Here is a 22,473-nt window from a genome sequence, read left to right as displayed (position 1 = left end):
TATTAATTCAGATTAAACCATTAATTTCTTTTCTATATTTTATCTTTAAATAATTCCCTGAATAATCTGAAATTTTAGGCAGATTTCATGTCAAAAACATATAAACTCATTTTAAAGATTCTCAAAATGTATTTTCAATTAATTATTAACATTATAATTTTTAGTTTAAGTTTTAATTCACTATTACAATATTTAGTTGATAAAATACGTGCAAGAGCATGTTTGGAATACATTACAGCATGATAACAGATGCTAAGGGAATGTCTTGGGGTACAACACATCTCACAACCAGCAGAGAATTGTAAAAGATAACTAAGAATCCAGACAAATAATTTGAAAATATGTGTGTTTGTCAACTAACTGCATGCTTATGCACTCTTAAAAATAAAGGTGCTTAAAAGGTTCTTAACAGCAATGCCATAGAAGGACGATTTTTGGTTTCACAAAGAACCATTCAGTCAAAGGTTCTTTAAAGAACCATCTCTTTCTTACTTTTTTATAATCTGAAGAACCTTCTTTTGCCACAAAGAACTTTTTGGGAAACAGGAAGGTTCTTCAGATATTAAAGGTTATGTATGGAACCATTTAGACAAAAAAGGTTCTTCTATGGCATTGTGAAGCACCTTTATTTTTTAAGAGTGTAGGTGCTATAATAGTTATTATTATTTTTTTAAAGATATAATGCATCTTCTTTATTTAAGTTTTTCTTTACATATCATCTCTTTCCCCCACTGGTGTATCTGGGGCAAGTCATTCTACATTGCCAAGAGAGTTGTCCACTTCCTCCTCACTGGGGCTGGGCTCTAGACCCATACTCTCTTTTTGGGACAGCTCATCCAGCAGCTCCTTTCCTGCCTCTCCAGCACGAGATGCCCATAGCACAGCACCCTGTTTCAGCCCGATGGAACGAAGCAGTTTAGCGTAGTCCACAAAGGCTGCACCTATAAGCTTATGTGGAGATGCTGTGGTTAAGGAAGACTTTGAATAGGAAAGTAATATAAAAGAAGAATAAAAGAAGACCAAGTAACTACTTACTACATATAACCTAATGTGACCCCTTAAAAGTATTTGTAAACTTAAGTGGACACCAGTACACATAAGTAAATTGTGTCTTGTAAGCCAGTTTTTTGAATTGCAAAGGACCATTTTAAATGAAGAAGTGTCCAAATATTTATTTAGGCCATTGTTCAGACCCTGTGAAATAAATTGCTTCAAACATTAAACCAAGTGTCAAAGTGACTCTTAAAGACCCCAGGAAATGATTTGACTTTTATTTTCTTGTAATGATGTATTTTGTATTGAAACAGATAGCTTGAGTGGGACTTATTGAAGGGCTTGACATTTAAAAAAATACCCAACAGATTTTAGTGTATATCAAACCTGTGATTTGCTGCTTGCAATTGCAAGTCAATTCAGCTGGTATTAAAAGGAAGACAATTATCATTCTAAAGAGCATTGATGTGTCCTAATTCTGCTACTTATATTATATAATTGTAGGTACTCTTTTTGTGAAAAAAAGTAAATACTTTTATATGTAGTAGAATAGTAGGCAAGCATAATTACATGCATTCCGTCACCATAAATTAGCCTGTCACAATTAACATCCTCATATACACACTCTGAATCATTTTTGAGTCCCTATAACTCAAGTGGATGAAAAAAACACTAAGTGAATACAACAGTAACTAATACGGCCCTAGTTGATGAATCAACATGTGTTTTCCATTTAAACATAAGTGCTTTGTAAAATCGCTTCACAGGTTATGTGAGATTCCTATGAGATTTAAGTCCAAAGGGCACTACAAATGGCATAAGGATTATGGGCAGTGGACACTGCATAGGGACCCAATCAATCAGAACACAGCTAATGTCTTCATAAATCATTTTGCTTTGGACAAAGTTGATTCATTCATTATGAAGCAGACAGACTGTCTAACCCGACCATCTGCTAGCCGCCTCATGTCACAGAAATCAGTTAATTCTTAGCACATAGAGACTCTTTCACACTATAGAGACTGTGTCTGTTCTCCGAACTAGAAAATACAAACCAATTTAAGAGTAACAATTTAATTGATGTTCAACAAATAAAAAACATATGTAATATGGATAAACAAATAATAAAGCTTGGCTTATTGAATATCAGGTCCCTTTCTACGAAATAACTTTTTGTAAATGATATGATCACTGATCATAACCTAGATGTGCTCTGTTTGACAGAAACCTGGCTAAAACCTGATGATTACAGTATTTTAAACGAGTCTACCCCCAAGATTACTGTTATAAACATGAGCCACGTCCAAAGGTAAAGGGGGAGGTGTTGCTTCAATTTATAATAATGTTTTCAGTATTTCTCAGAGGGCGGGCTTCAAGTATAACTCATTTGAAGTAATGGTGCTTCATATAACATTATTTAGAGAAACACGTTAATGATAAATCCCGTGATGTTTGTACTGGCTACTGTATACAGGCCACCAGGGCACTGTATAGACTTTATTAAAGAGTTTGCTGATTTTCTATCTGAATTAGTGCTGGCTGCAGATAAAGTTTAAATTGTTGGTGATTTTAATATCCGTGTTGATAATAAAAAGATGCATTGGGATCAGCATTCATAGACATTCTGAACTCTGTTGGGGTTAGACAACACGTGTCAGGACCTACTCATTGTCAAAACCATACTCTAGATTTAATAATGTCACATGGAATTGATGTTGATGGTGTTGAAATTATGCAGCCAAGCGATGATATCTCAGATCATTATCTATTCTTGTGCAAACTTCATATAGCTACAACAGTAAATTCTACTCCTTGTTACTAGTATGGTAGAACCATCCCTTCTACCACAAAAGACTGCTTTGTAAGTAATCTTCCTCATTAATCCCAATTCCTTAGCATATCCAAAACCTCAGAACAACTTGATGATGTAACAGAAACTATGTACTCTCTCTTTTCTAGCATTTTAGATACAGTTGCTCCTTTTCTTAAGGAAGATTAAGGAAAACATTCTGAAACCGTGGTATGAAAATGGAGCACAGCTGGACGAAAACAAAACTAGAGGTATTTCGCATTGCTTGGCGGGAAAGTAACCTATCCTACAGAAAAAATACATTAAAAACTGCTAGATCTGATTACTCTTCATCTCTTTTAAAAGAAAACAAACATAACCCCAGATATTTATTCAATACAGTGGCTAAATTAACAACAAATAAAGCATCAACAGGTGTTGACATTTCCCAGCAGCACAGCAGTAATGACTAAATGAACTACTTTACTTCCAAGATCGATACTATTAGAGATAAAATTGTAACCATGCATCCGTCAGCTACAGTATCGCATCATAAAGTGTGCTATAGATTCCCTGATGAAAAATTCCACTCATTCTCTACTATAGGAGAGGAAGAATTGTATAAACTTGTTAAATCATCTAAACCAAAAAATCAGGACCCTATTCCATTTAAAGCTTCTAAAAGAGGTGCTTCTAGAAGTCATAGATCCTCTTCTGACTATTATTCATTCCTCATTGTCATTAGGATATGTCTCCAAAACCTTCAAACTGGCTGTTATTAAGCCTCTCATCAAAAAAAAAAAAAAAAAAAAAAAAACACAACTTGACCCCAAAGAACTAGTTAATTACAGACTGATCTAGAATCTCCCTTTTCTGTCCGAGATACTAGAAAAGGTAGTATCCTCCCAATTATATTCCTTTTTAGTGAAAAATGGTATCTGAGGATTTCCAGTCAGGAGTTAGACCGCATCATAGTACTGAGACTGCTCTCATTACAGTTACAAATGACCTGCTCTGATCGTGGTTATATCTCTCTATTAGTGCTATTGGATCTTAGCTGCGTTCGACACTATTGACCACAAAAAACTGGATGACAAGTAATTTCTCACTGCTAAATTCTGAAAAAACAGAGGTGTTAATTATAGGAGCTAAAAACTCTGCATGTAATAACCTAGAACACTGTCTAAGACTTGATGGCTGATCTGTCAATTCTTCATCATCAGTTAGGAACCTAGGTGTGCTATTTGATAGCAATCTTTCCTTAGAAAGCCACATTTCTAGCATTAGTAAAACTGCATTTTTCCATCTCAAAAATATATCTAAATTATGGCCTATGCTCTCAATGTCAAATGCAGAAATGTTAATCCATGCGTTTATGACCTCAAGGTTAGATTATTGTAATGCTTTATTGGGTGGTTGTTCTGCACGCTTAATAAACAAACTCCAGCTGGTCAAAAATGGTGCAGCTAGAGTTCTTACTAGAACCAGGAAGTATGACCATATTAGCCCGGTTCTGTCAACACTGCACTGGCTACCTATTACACATCGTGTCAGTGTTAATTTCGTTAACGAAGACGATGACGAAAAATATTCGTTAACAAACATTTTTTTCTGTGTCTAAGATGAGACGTTGACGAGCTAAAAATAATATCGGATGACGAAATTATGACGAAATTTATGCCGCGTATTCGTTAACTAGACAAGACTGGACTATAATGTTATTTGAGGACTACCGGACATTCAAAATGCATCCTACGGGCTATTGTCCTTCAAAATGTGTGTCCCTGTCATTGGATTGCGAACGGATCAGGGGCGTTTGCATATCTAGTCAGTATAGCAGTCACAGTGGATGGATAGGCTAATAAAACGCAAACTAGCAATCTGAAACAATGGCCTCAGCACGTGAAGGGGTAGGGATAAGGTAACCTGACGTCCCATTTTTCCCGGGAGTCACAATTCAGGTGGGATAGGTGGAATCGTGCTGATAGAAGTGTTCTCTCTCTCATGCGTGCGCACGCTCCACTTCCTCAGTTCTCATATACAGCGCGCTATCAGTTCTCAGCGCTCAAATACACACACAGCAGTACAAATGTTTATCGTGTAGAGTATCTCACGTAAATACAGTAGGTTATGGATTAAGTGAACGTGAACAGGTGTTTAAAAACTGAACGTGTGTCAGTATTTCATGCATGCCTTCCGTCTTAAAAGGACAGCATACAAAATTTAATACCTATCTGTCATTAATTTTAACCAACAAATGATGTTAAATAAATGTATACATGTTAAGTAAAACCTACTGTATCTGAAAAATTTGTTTAATTTGTATCTCTATTGTATTTGTCTTATTGTGCTTTTAAATAAATAAAAAAATAATAATAAAAAAATAATGGACTAAAAGTAATGACTAAAATTTGATAAAAATGCAATGACTTTTCGTCAACTAAAACTAGACTAAAACTATGAAAGACTCAAATGACTAAAATGTGACTAAGACTATTAAGCATTTTCGTCTCAAGATAAAGACTAAGGCTAAATCAAAAATGCCTGCCAAAATTAAAACTGCATCGTGTAGATTTTAAAATCTTGCATTTACTTATAAAGCCCTGAATGGTTTAGCACATTGGTATTTGAACAAGCTCTTATTAGTCCTCCACATCCGCTGCATTCTCAAAGCTCTGGCAATTTGATAATATCTAATATATCATGATCAACTGCGGCGGCAGATCCTTTTCATATTTAGTGCCCAAACTCTGGAATAACCTACCTAACATTGTTTGCGAGGCAGACACACTCTGTCAGTTTAAATCTAGATTAAAGACCCATCTCTTTAACCTAGCTTACACTTAACACACTAACACATTTCTAATATTCAAATCTGTTAAAGGATTTTTCTGGAATAATTAGGTCAACCGGAACTGGGAACACTGCCCATAACACCCGATGTACTTGCTACATCATTAGAAGAATGGCATCTACGCTAATCTTAGTCTGTTTCTCTCTTATTCCAAGGTCACTGTAGCAACCAGATCCAGTCTGTATCCAGATCAGATGGTCACTGCAGTCACCCGGAGTCCATATCCAGTCCAGATGGTGGATCAGCACCTAGAGAGGACCTCTACAGCCCTGAATGTCAGTGGAGACCAGGACAACTAGATGAGCCCCAGAGACAGATCTTCAGTAAAGACCTTGTCTCAGACGGCCACCGGGACAATACCACAGGAACCAGTTGAGTCCTCTGCACAATGTGACTTTACTGCAGCCTGGAATTGAACCGAAGGTTCATCTGGTCAGAGGAGAACTGGCCCACCAACTGAGCCTGGTTTTTCCCAAAGTTTTTTCTCCATTCTGTCAGCGATGGAGTTTGGGGTTTCTTGCCACTGTCACCTCTGACTTGCTTAGTTGGGGACACTTTTTTCCAGCGATATTGTTGACTTGATTGCACAGATACTTAACAGATATTTAAACTTAACTGAGCTGGATGATGACATCACTTAAATTCAATGATGAACTGCCTTTAACTGAAAAATTAGTGTTTACTATTGTCATGTTGCATTATTGACACACTGTTTTCCTAATTAATGCTGTACAGTTGCTTTGACAATCTGTATTGTTAAAAGCGCTATATAAATAAAGTTTACTTGACTTGACTTCATTAAGTTCTTCTGGGTTGCTCTTCATGTTGGTTTTGTGCAGTTTTTATAGCGTCAACTTTTGGGCACCCCTTACATTATATGAGTCTCACAGAGCTAGATTACTTGTCTCAAAATCTATGTTGTATTATCTGAAGAAAGAATGTCATAGACATCTTGGACAGCATGAGTGTGAGTAAATAGCTGTGTATCCACTGTTGGGCCAAATGAGAGAATGCTTGTGAGTGCCAAGGCCAGTCGGGTTTCCACTGTCACTTCTGGGGCTTGATTGGGCAACCTCTGGGCTTCCTCAGGGTCAATGTCCAGGGGTTTTAGTTTAATTCAAAGCAGGCCATCTGGGGCTTGAGAAGTGGTCATGAACAAAGGCCAAATTTATCGACATCAGGAGATAGCTTGGGGTAACCCAAGAATCAAAAGAGACAAAGAGACAACAACATGACCATCATGAGTAAAACCATGAGGAAAATCATGAGTTAAGACTTCCTTGGATTGATTTCCCCCAACCATGACAGAGACCAGACTCTGACTACTAAGACCTTTCTGACTTTTTCCTTAGAGAACTGAATTACTCACTGCCTTTACATATATAAATGCATTAGATCATTCTGAAATGATGCTAAGAGTAATGTCATGTCTGTAACCTACACGTGACTATCATTTTCTAATCACTCATTGTTTATGTGCCTTTTAATAACCACTGAATAGTTTATAAGTTTGTTCAAATTTGTTATGTGAGTGTGTTTAATCATATTCTTGTTATAGAAATCATGTTTAAATTATACTCTGCAAAAGTGGGAAATTTGGACCATGTGACTAACCAGATAACAAGTTGATTTATGTATTGGGAGGAGAAACATAGCAACCAACACCCCGAGCTACAGTAAGACAAAGCAACAACCTGGGAAACCCCCTTTCCACCACAATGCCACAAAACACAGAGGAACGCAAGTATAATACCTCCAGATTCTAGTTTGAACTGCTGCATTTAATAAAAAGTTTCATAGCTTCATTGAAAAAATTGGGTACAAGGGTAAATAAATTGATTGATGGTGGTTGAGGTCTAAGAAATAGCTAGAAACTTGGAATTCCATATTCTCATTCTCATTAAACTCCTTATTTGATCACTTTCTTTCTTCCTGCAACTTGTGCGAAGTGTGACTGCATGTGTTTACGTTACATTAGTTTATATGTCTTAGATTTGTCCATTTTGATTAGTCTTGTTTGTATTGAAAAGAGAAGTATCTTGTTTTGTGCTTACAAGTTAATGTCTTAAACTGCCGGTCTTGTTACCGTGATAATAAATAGTGTTTTTCACTATGATTTTGATATTAAAATAAGCAGCAGAACTCATTGTTACAGCTGTTCAATTAATCACCTTACACAGTAGGGGTTTTCAAACCAGTAATGGGAGCACATCCAGCACTGCACATTTTGTATATCTCCCTCATTGTATATCTCCTGATTCAACTCATCAGCTCATTAGTACAGATTGCAAGACCTTAACTGGGTGTGTCCAATGGGGAGACATACAAAATGTCCAGGAAAGGACAGGTTTGAAAGTTTGCTCTAGGACAGGTTTGAAAACCCCTGTACAGCTGTACAGTCAAGGCATCTATGGAAAGCAGAGACTGCACCCCAAATAATACAGTTAATTTATTCTTTTCACTTATGCAATTCCCTCTGGGAGTGGATGCTCTAAATTACTGTTGGCCGAGGACTCAAAAGTAAGCGTTTCCTCCGTTAAAATTACTGGTTAAGTGATAGACAAGATCAAGCTGGAAAGACAGTCAAGTACTGCAGGTAGTGCTGAGATGGCTTAACCAACCATGGTTCAAATTTGCAAGAGCCATGCTTCTATGTTCAGAATCTGTGTGGCTGGGATCAAATCTTTTCATACCCACATTCATGGTCACTCAGTTTAAAGGTTAAAGGGGAACAAGATGGTTAAACCCCTACTTGCATCTCAACTCTGCATTTTTGAGATCTGACTTTAGTCTTGAGGGTTCTTGCAGAACCTCAGTTTGAGCCACTGCAGAAAGCAAAGTTATACTCTGTAATGGCTGGACTAGTCAAGACACATTATTATTTGTTACATTTAATGAATAATCCCCTACCAGCAGAGATGTCTGTGAACTACCCCCTAAGCCACAACTAACAACACCAAAATGCATGCCTTATCATAGAATTATTAGATAACGTAATCCTATTGGTATGGTGGTTGATATCAAAATAATTCTTGTTTAGATTCCTATCAGCTGGTGTATAGCACCAACACATAATACACATTGCATACTTGTTATATTATTCAGAGTATAAAGGGACACCAAACTGCCTGCCCACTGTGATCATGTAAATGAGCTAGCTTCCAATAAAGAAACGTTTCCTGCTCGAAATTACACTGTTTTTTTCTTTTTTACATTGGTCAAGCCAAACTCAAAAAAGGTGTGATCTCTGCAGGTTATATCATCCAAATGAAACTTTTCCTGCTCGAAATGACACTTTTTTTTTTCTCCATTGGTCAAGCCAAACTCAAAGAGGTGTGATCTCTGCAGAAGTTAAAAGCCATGACCCCAGACCCCAAGTGAAGAGAGAAAGTTGGAGAGAAATGGGAGACATCCAGTCTGACCATGACAAAGCAAAAAGTTGTTAATCTGGGAGATGGAACATGCAACCAACCACATCCCAACCAAATCCAAATCAGAATAACATTGGTGAAATACGTTTTGCTTCACTTAACCCGGGCGAACTTGATCAGAACTTCACCACTTTCAAACTACTGAACCATCAAGACATTCATCAAGACTGTATCCGGATGCTTGTTCAACATCTAAGGCTATGCAAGTATTGTACATTTAACTATATTAATGACATAAATTAATAAATTACGGTCACGGTAACATTTTTATTGCTAAATCATTGGTTATATACTGATGATGGCTAAATTCTGCATGTGAAGTGCAAACACCCACTTTTGTTGTGTTTTAGTCAGCTTTCCCTTGGTGAAATGGTGTGGGTGTGATGATGTTTTTTTTTGGTCTGGGGTGGGGGGTGGAGTATATATTCAGATTCATCTACTTTTAGATGAGGCATCAAAACATTTTTTTGTCTACATTTTCATGGGGTCTTTAATATTTTAGTTTGCAAACAAACAAATAAACAATATATGCATATAAGTTTACAATTTTTATGACGTTAGTTTTAAATTAAATACAGTCCTGCATTTTCGTGTTTGAAAAACTGGAATATGCATAAGAAGGATATTAACGTCGTCATTTGTCTTCATCACACCATATTTCAAGCAGGCTTCAATAAAGAGTGCAGTACGGTCGAAATATCTCATGCTGTCAAGAAATGTAAAGATATAATCAGAGGCATATCTGAGCATCATGTCCTTTAATATGCACATTCAAATGTCAAACTGGTGGATGCGACACTTTTTTACAGAATGTCTAGGAGGTGTCATTTTCACCAAGATGATTCATAAAACACAGTGCCTTTTAAAAAGAATTTATTGACATTCAGGCATGACACATAACGCATTGAGGGACATTGATATTCTCACTTAAAAATGTATTATTCAATTTTAAACTAATTCTTTAAAAATTAAAATTATAATGTACCCTCAGGTAATTTTCAACCCATATGACCTTTTTTTCTACCATAAAACACACAAAGGAAAACTTCTAAAGGAATGCCAAGCTGCTCTTTTATTATACAATAAAAGCATACTGTGATCAGGGACTAGAAAAAAAGTACTATAAGGTATACAGTAAGTATCTTCCTAAACTTCTGAAGACAATATCTTCGTGTTTTTTTCTCTCTCCATTTTCACAACTTGGCATGTGCTGTGTCAGGTTTGATATAAACAAAGCCACACATTCTCCAAAACATTTGCTTTTGTGTTCTAAGAAAAAGTAAGCCATATGGTTTTGAAACAACATGAGGATGAGTAAATGATGTCGATTTTGTTTATTTGTTTTTTATTTTACTATTTTTTATGCTTCATTCCTAAAACAGACATTACATTTTAATAGAATGGGGAACAATACTCTGAATGGTATAAATGAAAAACAAAAAGAAAAGAAATGCTTACCTGTGAAGCATCTCGCCCACTTTGTGAAAGCATCCTAATGAGAGCAGGACCAGGATGGCCTTTGATTTCTGATTTACCTGAGGAGAACACAGATGCTCTGCCCAGCGCTTCAGCACATCTGAACTTTCTGCTGGGCTCAGACGAACCTGAGAGAGAGAGAGAGAGACATCAAGATAGACATTAAGATATATGAGATTCCAAAGCATTCATTTTCCTCACTATTTACAGATTGTTTGCTGCATATTGATTACATAAAACTGCAGTATAATTGGCTGACTGCTCCAATCTAACTGGATGACTTCAACATGGAAGGTTTTTTATTATTCCATCAGGTTACAAAGCTATATTTATAAGATAGAATTGATATCCTCAATTTCAGATTTATATGTCCCTGACGCACAAAATAAAACTGGTTGGTTGTTTAAGTGGGTAGTTATTGGCCAAAACCAACTCCAAAGAGTCTGGTTTATACAGTAGCTCTCTCTATAAGTACATTTGTGGAAATGCATTGAACCATTTCTAACACATTCTTTGCTACTAACATTTAAATCAGAACTACATTTACAGTGTTTATCAGTTTTAAATTGCAAGCAAAGCAATTGTGAATATATCACAAAGAACTGATTTATTACTGGCTCAAGATTGTGTTTGCTCAAAGTACAGTACCTTGGCCAGCCAGGCAGCACGGTTCCACTCTCCATACGTCTGCAGATAACGACAAGCATCTGCTGCTTTGTCGATCAGGCAGAGCAACTGCACACCCTCTAAGAGACATAGATGCAGAGAGAAACAGTGAGGAAACAACAGAAAAAACAAACAAAAAAAACAACAAAAACAATGTTAAAAACATTTAAAAAATTTAAGCAAACACTGAAAGCAAACATTTTGAGTAATTCAGGTTGGTATAATATAGATATTATCCAAACATAATACAGTTACTACGCCTAGCATAGATTGTGGGCATCTAGACTTACACATTATACCACAGTGATAGTTAAGATAGCATTCACATGGTTTCACACTTAAATGTTTACAAACTTAAATTTACAAATAATAATCAGGGTTTCTTTTAGATCAGGTGGATGGCCGGGTGCATGTGCATTGTTTACTTAGGGAAAAGATGGCAGCAGGATGCACTATGGGAAGAAGGCAGCTCAGCAGTGGCAGTGTTATGATCTGGGTAATGTTCTACTGAGAAACCCTTGGTCCTGGCATTCGTGTGAAAGTTCACCAGAATTAGAATGAATTCAAGCAGTACTACATTCTACACAGTACTTTAGATTATACACATTTAACAGGTGTGCAGTATTTTTAATATCAGTATTTTTATATTTTGAGTCATGTTACATTTTTCTTAGCATGAAATAAAGGTGGTGTACTTTGCATCGGAGCAATAAAAGTGGTAGCCTGTTCAACACATGGATTTATATGCTAAATGTCAATATAGTAATGTTATTAATAAATACTCTAATAAAATGGCATGCATTTCAACATGTCACATATCAGATACTGATGTCATAATATATTAGTTAATATGTATATTCGTTTTTATCTAAGAAGCAGACTATTAGAGGTTAATTATTAAAACCAAAATGACAAACTAAAATAAAAATAAATAGTATTGTTTTTTAAATATAAAACTATAATAACACTGTAGTAGTTAAAACAACAAAAACAATATGCATATATATGTATATACAGTGCCACTTGAAAGTTTGTGAACCCCTTGCAGAATCTGTGAAAACGTAATTTTAACAAAATAAGAGAGATCATACAAAATGTGTTATTTTTTCATTTAGTACTGTCCTGAGTAAGATATGTTACATAAAAGACATTTACATTTAGTCCACAAGACAAAAATATAGCTGAAATTATTCAAATAACCCCATTCAAAAGTACGATAAACCACTGATCTTAATACATTATTCCGTAACCTTGATGATCCACAACTGATTTTTGTTTTATGATGGTTTTTCATGAGTCCATTGTTTGTTCTAAACAGTTAAACTGAGCACTGTTTTTCAGAAAAATCCTCCATGTCCTGCGGAATCTTCAGTTTTCCAGCATCTTTTGCATATTTTAACCCTTTCCAGCAGTGACTGTATGATTTTAAGATCCATCTTTTTCCACTGAGGACAATTGAAGGACTCAAACACAACTACTAAAAAAGGTTCAAACATTTACTGATGCTCCAGAAGGAAACAGAATGCATTAAGAGGGGGTGAAAACTTTTTGAATAATAAGAACAACAAAAAAAATACTACTTAATTTGTTTTCTGGGAAACATGCAAGTATCTTCTGTAGCTTCGGAAGGGCAGTACTAAATGGAAAAATATATATATATTTCTACATAATAAGAAAAATCTGGACATCTTCATCCTGTTCAAAAGTTTCCACTCCCCAGCTCTTAATGCATCATGTTTCCTTCTGGAGCATCAGTGAATGTTTGAATCTTTTTTTAAATAAATGTGTTTGAGTTCCTCAATTGTCCTCAGTGTGAAAAGATGGATCTCAAAATCATACAGTCAATGCTGGAAAGGGTTCAAATATGCAAAAGATGCTGGAAAACTGAAGTTTCCACAGGAGCTGAAGGATTTTTCTGAAGAACAGTGCTCAGATTAACTCTTCAGAACAAACAAGGGACTCATGAACAACCATCACAAAACAAAAAAACAGTAGATCATCCAGGTAACCACACACAGTATTAAGAACCAAGGGTCCACAAACATTTGAATTGGGTCTTTTTAATAATTTCAGCATTTTTTTTTTGTCTTGTGGATTAAATGTAAACATCTTTTATGGAAAACATCTTTCTCAGGACAGTACTAAATAAAAAATAACATGCATTTTGTGTGATCTCATTTTGTTAAAATTACTCACAGGGCTCCAAACTAAAAAATCGAGTAAGGAGCCATTGGCTCCTATAAGAAAAAAACTTAGGAGCCAAATAATTTTTTTAGGTGCCACAGAATAAACGTGTTTTATTTATTTTACGATTATTATTATTTATTTATTTACATTTCAACATTTCAATCATACTGTCATGTGTTTTTGTCTCATCTTTTCTTGACTATATCAGCATTTTAATCCATCTTGTAGATGACCTGGGAACTAAGGTTCACTTAAAGTGGGAACTAAATGTCTTTTCCAGCTTGAAATCTACAGTCACAAAGAATTGTTCATTACACAGAATCTGTACCAGTATCATGGAGCATAAGCATCACTTGGCCACTGAGTGTAGCTTGGGCTCCTCCTACATGAGACATTTCAGTAAGTTGTACTGTAGGATCTCTTATAAAATAGCCTACCTTTTGATGTTAATCCATGTTCATTATGTACTATATTAGTAAAGAGAAAGATTAAATGGGTTCACTTGCCCTTGAACTGAGGCGCTAAAGCGACCGCGCCTGCCCCATTAAGGAGCGCCAGAACTGTATTGTTTGAATTTCGTTATGAATTCGGAATAATTTTAAAGCTGGCACTTTTTATTCAAAAGTGCTAAAGCACAGAGCTTTTTGCAATTACTGGACGGCAGCTGCACTTCAAATAATGAAGTTCACGCATTAAAAGAACACAGACCAAGATCTTGTTTAGAAGAAGCCATATTAATAAGTATTATAAACGAGAATTGTTAACGATATTGCCAATATCCACACAGCTGGCAGCTTTACCTGTTCTAGTTTGTTCAAGTTGTGCTGTATTTTCTGCACTTTCCCTTCTTCCGTCTCCGTCATTTCTCTCTCGCTGCACAGCGGAGCTGCGTTTATGCGTCAGCACTGATGTGCGGCAGAGATGAGGACTGTCTGAAACTCTCTTTTTCCACTAAAACTTTGATGCGCATCGTCTCAGTTTAATACGTGAACATAACAAAAGATTTGATCGCAAAACAATTAGGAAAAAAGGCATTACGTTCAATTTTTTTAAGTTATAACATGTAAATATATACCCAGATAGCAATAACACTCGGGCTGATTCTGGCTGAAATGCGTCTCTGTCAGTTCAGTCTCGGCATCGGTGAGAAGATAATGGGCCAGAGCCACGCCGACTCTACAAAACACTTCTGGCTGACAGACGGCTTTTTCTCTATGGGCCGATCTCGGCTGAAAGCTGTTGTACACGCGGCAGGTCCAAACTCGGTGAAGTTGTGTGTATTAACCTTCGGCCCGAGTTCGTTTTATCACAGACGGGGCGCTGCTAGAATGAAGCAAATCATCCACCTGAGAAAACTTTTTTAGCGGTTGAATCCTGAGGAGCTTTCGGCGGTTAGTCGCCAGTGGCGACCTCAGCAAAAACGTCACTCGCAAATTAATATTTATGGTCGCAAATGCGACTGTTTTAGTCGCAGTTTGGAGCCCTGACTCACATTTTCACAGATTCTGCAAGGGTTTCACAAACTTTCAAGTGGCACTGTATAGATGTATGTATGTATATATATATATATATATGAGTGTGTGTGTGTGTGTGTGTATATACCAGTGTTTCTCAAAGTCCGGACACTGGTAAGGAAATAAAATCCAGACCCGCCTCCATTTTGTATTTCAAGGGCACTAATTTCCTACTCTGATAAACTGTTAAACTTGTAAATCATTTGTTTAGTTTTTTTAAAGGGGGGCTACAATGGTGTTTCATGTATTCAGAGTTTTTCACAGTGTTAAAGAGATGGATTCTCAAGATAAACATGGCCAAAGTTGTAAAAAATAATTTTGACGAATGACGGAGAATTTCTGTGCCGAAAATCTTACTTCCGGGTTGGTACAAGTTTCGGCTGTTTTTTTCCGATCGTGGATCTAATGACGTAGATGATAGTGGAACTCCTTATATGAGCATTTCTCTCAGAAAAGCGTGCCCGTGCACGCGTCGACCAGAGGAGAGCGAGACCGCGCCTCATCGGGAAATCGTCGGCAGCGCTGCATAGGATTTGTTCGAGAATGTCTCCAAATAACTGTGCTTTTGGATGTGAGGGAAAGTTTACCGTGTTCGGCTTCCCAAAGAACCCAGTGTTGTACGAACAGTGGATGAAGTTTGTTTTTCCGGGGCAGCAACGGAGTGTAGCAAGTGCGTTTGTGTGTTCTTGTCATTTCAGTGACGAATGTTTTATAAACAAGGCCCAGGTCGATGCTGGATTTGCACATTGTTTGCGATTAAAACATGGAGTGGTCCCAGTGATAAAAGAACCCATTCATGTAAGTACAACTGCATCAGATTTCTGTCTTTTGTTGGAAATAAGCACATAAGTGAATATATGTTAATGGAAACAACACGAAACATCAGTATTATAGCTCCGACAACAGCACGTCTCCAGGAGCTCTGCTTTTTCAGGAGAGAATTGTAAAGCTGTATCTTTCTTTTATAAATATGATAAAACTAAAGACTTTTTGGGAGATATGAAGGATGCAGTACTACTCGATAGGTACTCAAGATTAACATGAGATTGGGTGAAACTGTGTATGTTATGTACCCTTTAATGTCTTTTTGGAGATGGTCTGAAATGAAAGCGAAGGTGAGATATTTGAAGTTTTCCTGTGTGGACATTGTTGTCATGACATAGTGAGGACATAACCTAATCGAGCAACACTTCACCGCTAATATGTTTTTTTTATTTTACTTTACAGTGCAGTGTTCCAAGTGTTTCCCATACACTGACTTATTTGTGGTGGCCCGTCACTATATCAAAACTGACCGGCACAAATGGCTAAATTTTCCAAGAGCCCTATATGCCTACTTCGTTGAAACATGAGCACTGAGGTTTCAAAATAAAATGCGTTTTTATATGAATGTATCTTTGAAAAGAACTGACCGTCTTCAGAAAAGCTTCGATGTCATTTTCATTTCGTCTTTCCTGTAATGCCTGATAAAATAGCATTTGTGAGCAGCGCTTATTTGATTACAACCATTAACGGAGAAACAGCTATATCTCCTGCTCCAACAGTGCCTCCTGCTGGCAGAGTATTAATTTGCATTTGCAAGTCTGTGGGAAACACTGGTGTCTGTCAACAAACATGAACAAAAAGCATGCTTTAGAACTGTTTTGATCAAAAAATTTGAATATCGTGAAAAAGTTCATTTTTTAAAACTTATTTCAAAAAGTGAAACCTTTCTACATATTCTACATTCATTTAATGTAAAGTAAACCATTTCAAAAGTTTTTATTGTTTTATTTTGATGATTAGAGCTGACAGCTCATGAAAGTCAAAAATCCAGTATCTCAAAATATTAGAATATTTCCTAAGATCAATCAAAAAAAGGTTTGACTAAGGATTTTTCTGATCGACTAGTAGTCGTTCATTTTAAGCATTAGTCGACTAATCACACATTTATTAATAAACGATTTAAATCATTATAATGAGCCTTTAATTCCCTATACATCCTAATAAGTGCTCAAGCATATGCATGAAGCTTGCCACAGCACACTGGCAGAAGGTAAGGATTATGAATGTGTCAGGGAAAAACAGTAAGGAGATTGCATTAACATTTTAATTATTTGATATACTAGTGCCTTCTTTGTTTTGGTTTAAGAGGTGAAGTCAGCAAAAAGGACTTGTCATCTCCGCAGTAGTGATGTGCCTGCATGTTTCATATGGATTACATAATCTAAGAATATTTGTTTTCCATTTGAATGGTTCATTTGAAAGTAGACATTTCACTCTTTATAGATTTTTTTTTTTTTATGTCTGTAAGGCAAAGATATAGGCTACACAGAGTTTTGCGCTCAAGTTCACATACAGTAGAATTGACAGAGAAATCTTTACAGATTTGAAACATGTATAACTCTTATTTGTATGACCAAAAATGAGGGAGTACATGGCGGCACCAGCACCTCCATCTGTTCTGCAGTGCACGCTGCCCTGTTAGCACAAGTATGTCTCAGAGACGTCTATTTGACGTCTGCATTTACAGTACATCTGCAAGACGTATTTTTGTGAGTGTTTGCTCATCTGCAATACGTCTATAGGACGTTTCCTTTTAGATGTCAAATAGATGTCTATTTGATGTCTTTAAGATGGTTATGATTTAGAATGTATGTAAAACTAACATCTGAAAGATGTCTGTCAGACTTTTGTAGACAGCAGATGCTTTCCAGATCAAGAGATCTTTAAAGGGGTCATATGATGCGATTTTCAAGTTTTTCCTTTCTCTTTGGGAGTGTTACAAGCTCTTGGTACATACATAAGACCTGTAAAGTTACAAAGACTAAAGTCTCAAACCTAAAGAGATATTCTTTATAAAAGTTAAGACTCGTCCATGCCCTCATAAAATGCCTCGTTTAAACATGGCCACACGTCTACATCACAATGTGGGAAGATTTGCATAACGTCGTACAAATGTTCATGCAAAGAACGAAGGCGTGACTTTTATTCTCGCTGTTGCTGCCGGTGACATGTTGTAGAGACACTGTTTCATTGTGAAAGCGAAAATACTTTGTTTGGCCTTCCAAAAGAGGACACAAACTAGAAATCTGTGGTTACAACACTGTTCCAGTACAATTCAACCCAAATATTCAGATGTGTGCAGCACATTTTATGGAGGACTGTTTCCTGATCCTGGGAGAGTAGACTACAATGCTGGCGCTTCTGACTCACAGACTGTAAGTACGTTTACATATGTAAAGGATTTGCCACTGATGATTCAAACATGAGTTCTGAGCAGTGTAGAGCAGCAGTTCTCAATTCCAGTCCTTGTGCCCCCCTTCTCTGCACATTTTGTATGTTTCTCTAATGGCTTTAGACGTTTTTTTTATTCGAACGCAAGTGCCATGTGAAGTGGACATCACAGGATATACCGCCAGGATTCCAGTTTGAAGCGAACGTATATGTTCCATTCAAAGTGCATTGAAATGTGTGAAACGTCGATTTAAATTGTATTTATTTACAGAGATATATGATGTCACACTTGTCCGTGTGTAAAGATGTTGTGCAGCACAAATCTGTGAATAAATGTTCCGAAGTGAGGTAAACTTCAACACCTGCTCAGGGAGCAGGGAGCAATGAACACTGTGTAGGTACCATGTCAATGGGAACACAGTTCATGCACGGAGATCACTTATAATGAGCTGATTATCTGAATTAGGTGTGTTAAAGAGAGACATGCAAAATATATGCAGAGCTGTGTTTTTTTGAATCTTAAAACAGTATAAACACATTGCATAACACCAAATAAACTCTGCTATTTTCACAATACAAGTTGCCCCTTGGTATTATTAGAATAACAGAGTTTCCATTGTTATGCTGATGATACCTCAACTCTTATTTCAAACAAGCCTGGATGAAACTTCTAATTATTTAAGCTAACAGAGTGTTACAATTTTAAAAGACTGAATGACCAATCATTTTCTCCTTTTAAATGTACATGTTACAAAAACAGCATTCTTTCCTTATAAACATTGTCAGGCTACCCGAACATGTTACCTGATTCTGATGCAAAAAAGCTAGTTCACACATTCATAACCTAAAGACTGGACTATTGTAATGCACTGCAAGGTGTTTGTCCTGCAATCTTTAATAAAACAAGCTACAGGTAGTCCAAAATGCAGCTGCTAAAGTCCCTAAGAGGTCAAGAAAATATCATATTACCCCAATTTTACAATCTCTACACTGGCTACTGGCTAAGTTCTGTATCAGTTACAAAATATTACTACTTATAAGGCCCTAACCAGTCTTTTATCATGTTACAATCAATGACGTTCCTAAAGGTTTCAAAATTCTGGACCCGATAACTTTCAGGGTTCAGACACATCTCTTCAGCCAAACATTCACATATGTATCTCATCACCTTGTACTCCAGTTATATCTGGATCAAATTGTACATTATCATTCGTTGCTTAGTTTGAACAGCAGCCAGCTATGCTAATTTTTCTTTTTTTGCATTTCTGTTTCTGCCATGGGATGGGAATCTTGAGGTAACTAGGAATTACACAAGCTTCAGTCTGGATCCAACCTCCTATGATAATCTGAGATGACCGAACACCTGAAAAGAGATGATGCCAGCCCCTCCGAGGACCTCAGATGACGACAACCCTAAACAACATACTACAAAATATGTGTGTTCACTGCTGTGTGTGTGCACTTTGGATGCGTTAAATGCAGAGCATGAATTCTGATTATGGGTCACCATACTTGGCTGTATGTCACGTCACTTTCTTTTTTTGTCACTTTCAAAACTACCAAACTTTCCTCTAAGTTTGATCGCAACATATAATCACTGCTGTTAATAATGTTCCCTGTTTGTCTGAATACATGTCATTAACTAACTGGTATGATTTTTACAGTACATTTCTGCCATACTGAAAATTACCTTGAACATAGTCATCACTGATAAAATTACTCCTAAAGTTAATGTAGAAAACTGCTTTGCAACGAAGCCCATAGCCAGCTATGAGGTCCACTGAGGTCCGGACCTCTGTAAATTTTTCATGTCAAAAATAAAATTAGTTTTCTGAATGACTTATTTGCTTTTTAAAACTCATCATATGAATGTCTGCTTGACATGTATAATTCAGTTTAGACAGTTTGCAAGAATGTTTAGCGTCCATGGTATGGAGACGCTGGCAGAATGAACGAGCTCTTGAGAGAGTTGTGAGTGAGGGCACGGGTGCAGCCTCCGTGTTGCCAGAATCAGCTATTATAAGCGTATTTGGACTTGTCTTTTCCACTTAATTTGACACTTTAGAAAGTTAATGAAGTGGGAAGAGTTTAGGGCCAGCGATATCTTTATCTTAAAATTTTTTTTTGCAAAATATTAAAAAAAATATATTCTCTTTTTTTTTTTATTATTCTTCTTTTATTATTTTTTATTATAGCAATATCGGGCAACACTGCATTGTCGGCACTTAACACTGAAGTAATCATCAAAAAAGCCCATGGACATGTATTGCTGACAGGATAACACATTCGGTAAGGCAAAACGCAAAAAAATATCATGATATTATCTGTCTGAAATGTTATCATTATTATCAAAAACAGTAGCATTTCACAGTAGTAGTCTAAGAGATCTGTAGAACAAGTAGGTTACAGAATGAAATAAAATAGCCTATGCAAAAACACTAGCCATGAATATAAGTCATATGCTATGTCATTCAGTATAGTTGTTAAATTTTCACAAATCATGCTAAAACATTCATAAGAAACACTAGACAAAAATTTATCAGATATACTGTATAGGGCATTGATTATTAATGAAAAACTGTAACAGTAATATGTATTGTTGCATGATTATTTAACAACTGATAAAATTATCTACTCTATTCTATTAGGCTAGCAAAAAACTAACACATTTTTGATGCAAAATAAATATGGTATAATTAAGTGTCCATCCCTCCAAAACAGAGGGGAAACCTCTTTCACAAACATCTATATCTCTGTCTTTTTTTTTTTTTTTAAGTGTTGGTGTATAATGTACTTTATTTGTAGGGGTTATTATAAAACGAATCTTAACCCCACTCCAGATCTTACTAATTTTCAAACCCTGGCTACAGCCATGTCTGCAACGGAAAAAAAAAAAAAAAAAAAAAAAATAAAAAAAAATAACCTAAGTATAAGTAACCTATACAAATAAAACTGTGTATTTAATTGAATTTTGAAAAAGAGCTTAGACAAAGATCTCCTTTAGTTTATACAAGAAAGAAATCATACAGGGTACAAACAAGACTCTTTTTACTCTACCTGCCAGCTTGCCATTTGCAATCATATTTGTGGCCACCAGTTTAATGGTGCTCTGAGACGGGCCAGATGATGTGATGGTGGTCACCAGACAGGCTTTGAGAGAGTCAGTCCGTAGTAGCTGGAGTTATCTGCACTGGTCTCCAAAAAGCAACTGCACTGCACGGTCCGTTTGATGAAGAAAGAAAGATAATAGTTAATTCTGATTATTATTAGGCAACTGAAATATTTTAATTGTATAGAACATTTAAATGAAAAATTACAGAACATTGGTATCATATTACAATTTCCAGAAGTCTGCAAAGCACAGCTTGCATAGGATTTGAATTAATACCATATGTGTCCACCTATGATGTGGTATGTGCTTTGTTTCATTTAATCTAAGAATCTTGCACATCACATGATAAATTGTAAGTTATTAACAGGGCATACTTCACTCCAAGTAGACTGTATAAAATTAAAGATTCTATATCAGACCCTTATTGTAATTTCGTGTAATAATTCTAGGTGGTAAGCTCATATATGCATATGTTCTGGGAATATCCAACAATCCTGGACAATTGCGTGCATTGTTCTCCTGATATTCTACACACAGAGATACCACAGGATCCCATACTCTTGGATGATTCTTCAAAAAAAAAAAAAAAAAAAAAAAAAAAAAAAAAATAAAAAAACTTGGGGCAGTTGGTACATCTGCCCCAGAGAAAAACTGTTTATAGGATCAACCACCTCTACAAACCTTTAGAGATATCTTTAGAGATCACTTTTTCCTTCAAAGTACCTTCATAGATATTATTTGAAGGTACTACTAGCCAAGCTTAATGGAGCAAAGTACAGGACTATTCTGGCCAGAAAGTACTAGAAACTGGGCAGAAATAGCTAAGGTTGTTGTTAGACAAGCTAAAGCCCTGGATCTCCTATCTCATCTATATTGTTACATTTTAAGGTGGGACATTTTTTTTCGGGACATCTGCCTGTGTATCGTACTTTTGCTTTGTGATTTAGGGTCGTGTTTTTACACATGCTGAAATTCTAAAACAAATTTTGAGATACCAAAAAAAAAAAAAAAAGTTAACATCAGTGTTAAGCATTACTAGTAATCTTTCCGTCCTTTAAGGTGTGACCAGTGTCAACATTACATTCACACTATAACAACAACAACACCAACAACAAACACAACAACGACAAACAATCAATAATAATATTAATAATAAAGTTATAGTTATTTAGAAATTATTATTATTATCTCTAAGACAGAAATATATTACAATGTAATAGCCCTACAACTTGACT

General features: G+C 36.1%; 1 protein-coding gene across 1 annotated transcript in view; it reads right to left on the bottom strand.

Moving 5' to 3' along the window:
* Positions 1-586: 586 nt before the first annotated feature.
* Positions 587-22,473, bottom strand: part of wdr11 (WD repeat domain 11) — a 184,757-nt gene continuing 162,870 nt past the window's right edge. Inside the window, exons 27-30 of the mRNA XM_042736306.1 lie at positions 11,192-11,289; positions 10,526-10,671; positions 9,694-9,773; positions 587-953 (exon numbers count right to left, since the gene is read on the bottom strand). Coding sequence (XP_042592240.1) covers positions 751-953; positions 9,694-9,773; positions 10,526-10,671; positions 11,192-11,289 — 527 coding nt within the window. The 3' untranslated portion in view covers positions 587-750. The remainder of the gene's footprint in view (positions 954-9,693; positions 9,774-10,525; positions 10,672-11,191; positions 11,290-22,473) is intronic.

The sequence above is a fragment of the Cyprinus carpio genome, chromosome B13, assembly GCF_018340385.1.
Source record: "Cyprinus carpio isolate SPL01 chromosome B13, ASM1834038v1, whole genome shotgun sequence".
Classification (NCBI taxonomy): Eukaryota; Metazoa; Chordata; class Actinopteri; order Cypriniformes; family Cyprinidae; genus Cyprinus; species Cyprinus carpio.
The sequence above is the reverse complement of the archived record's forward strand: the minus strand, read 5'-3'. Positions and strand labels throughout refer to the sequence as shown.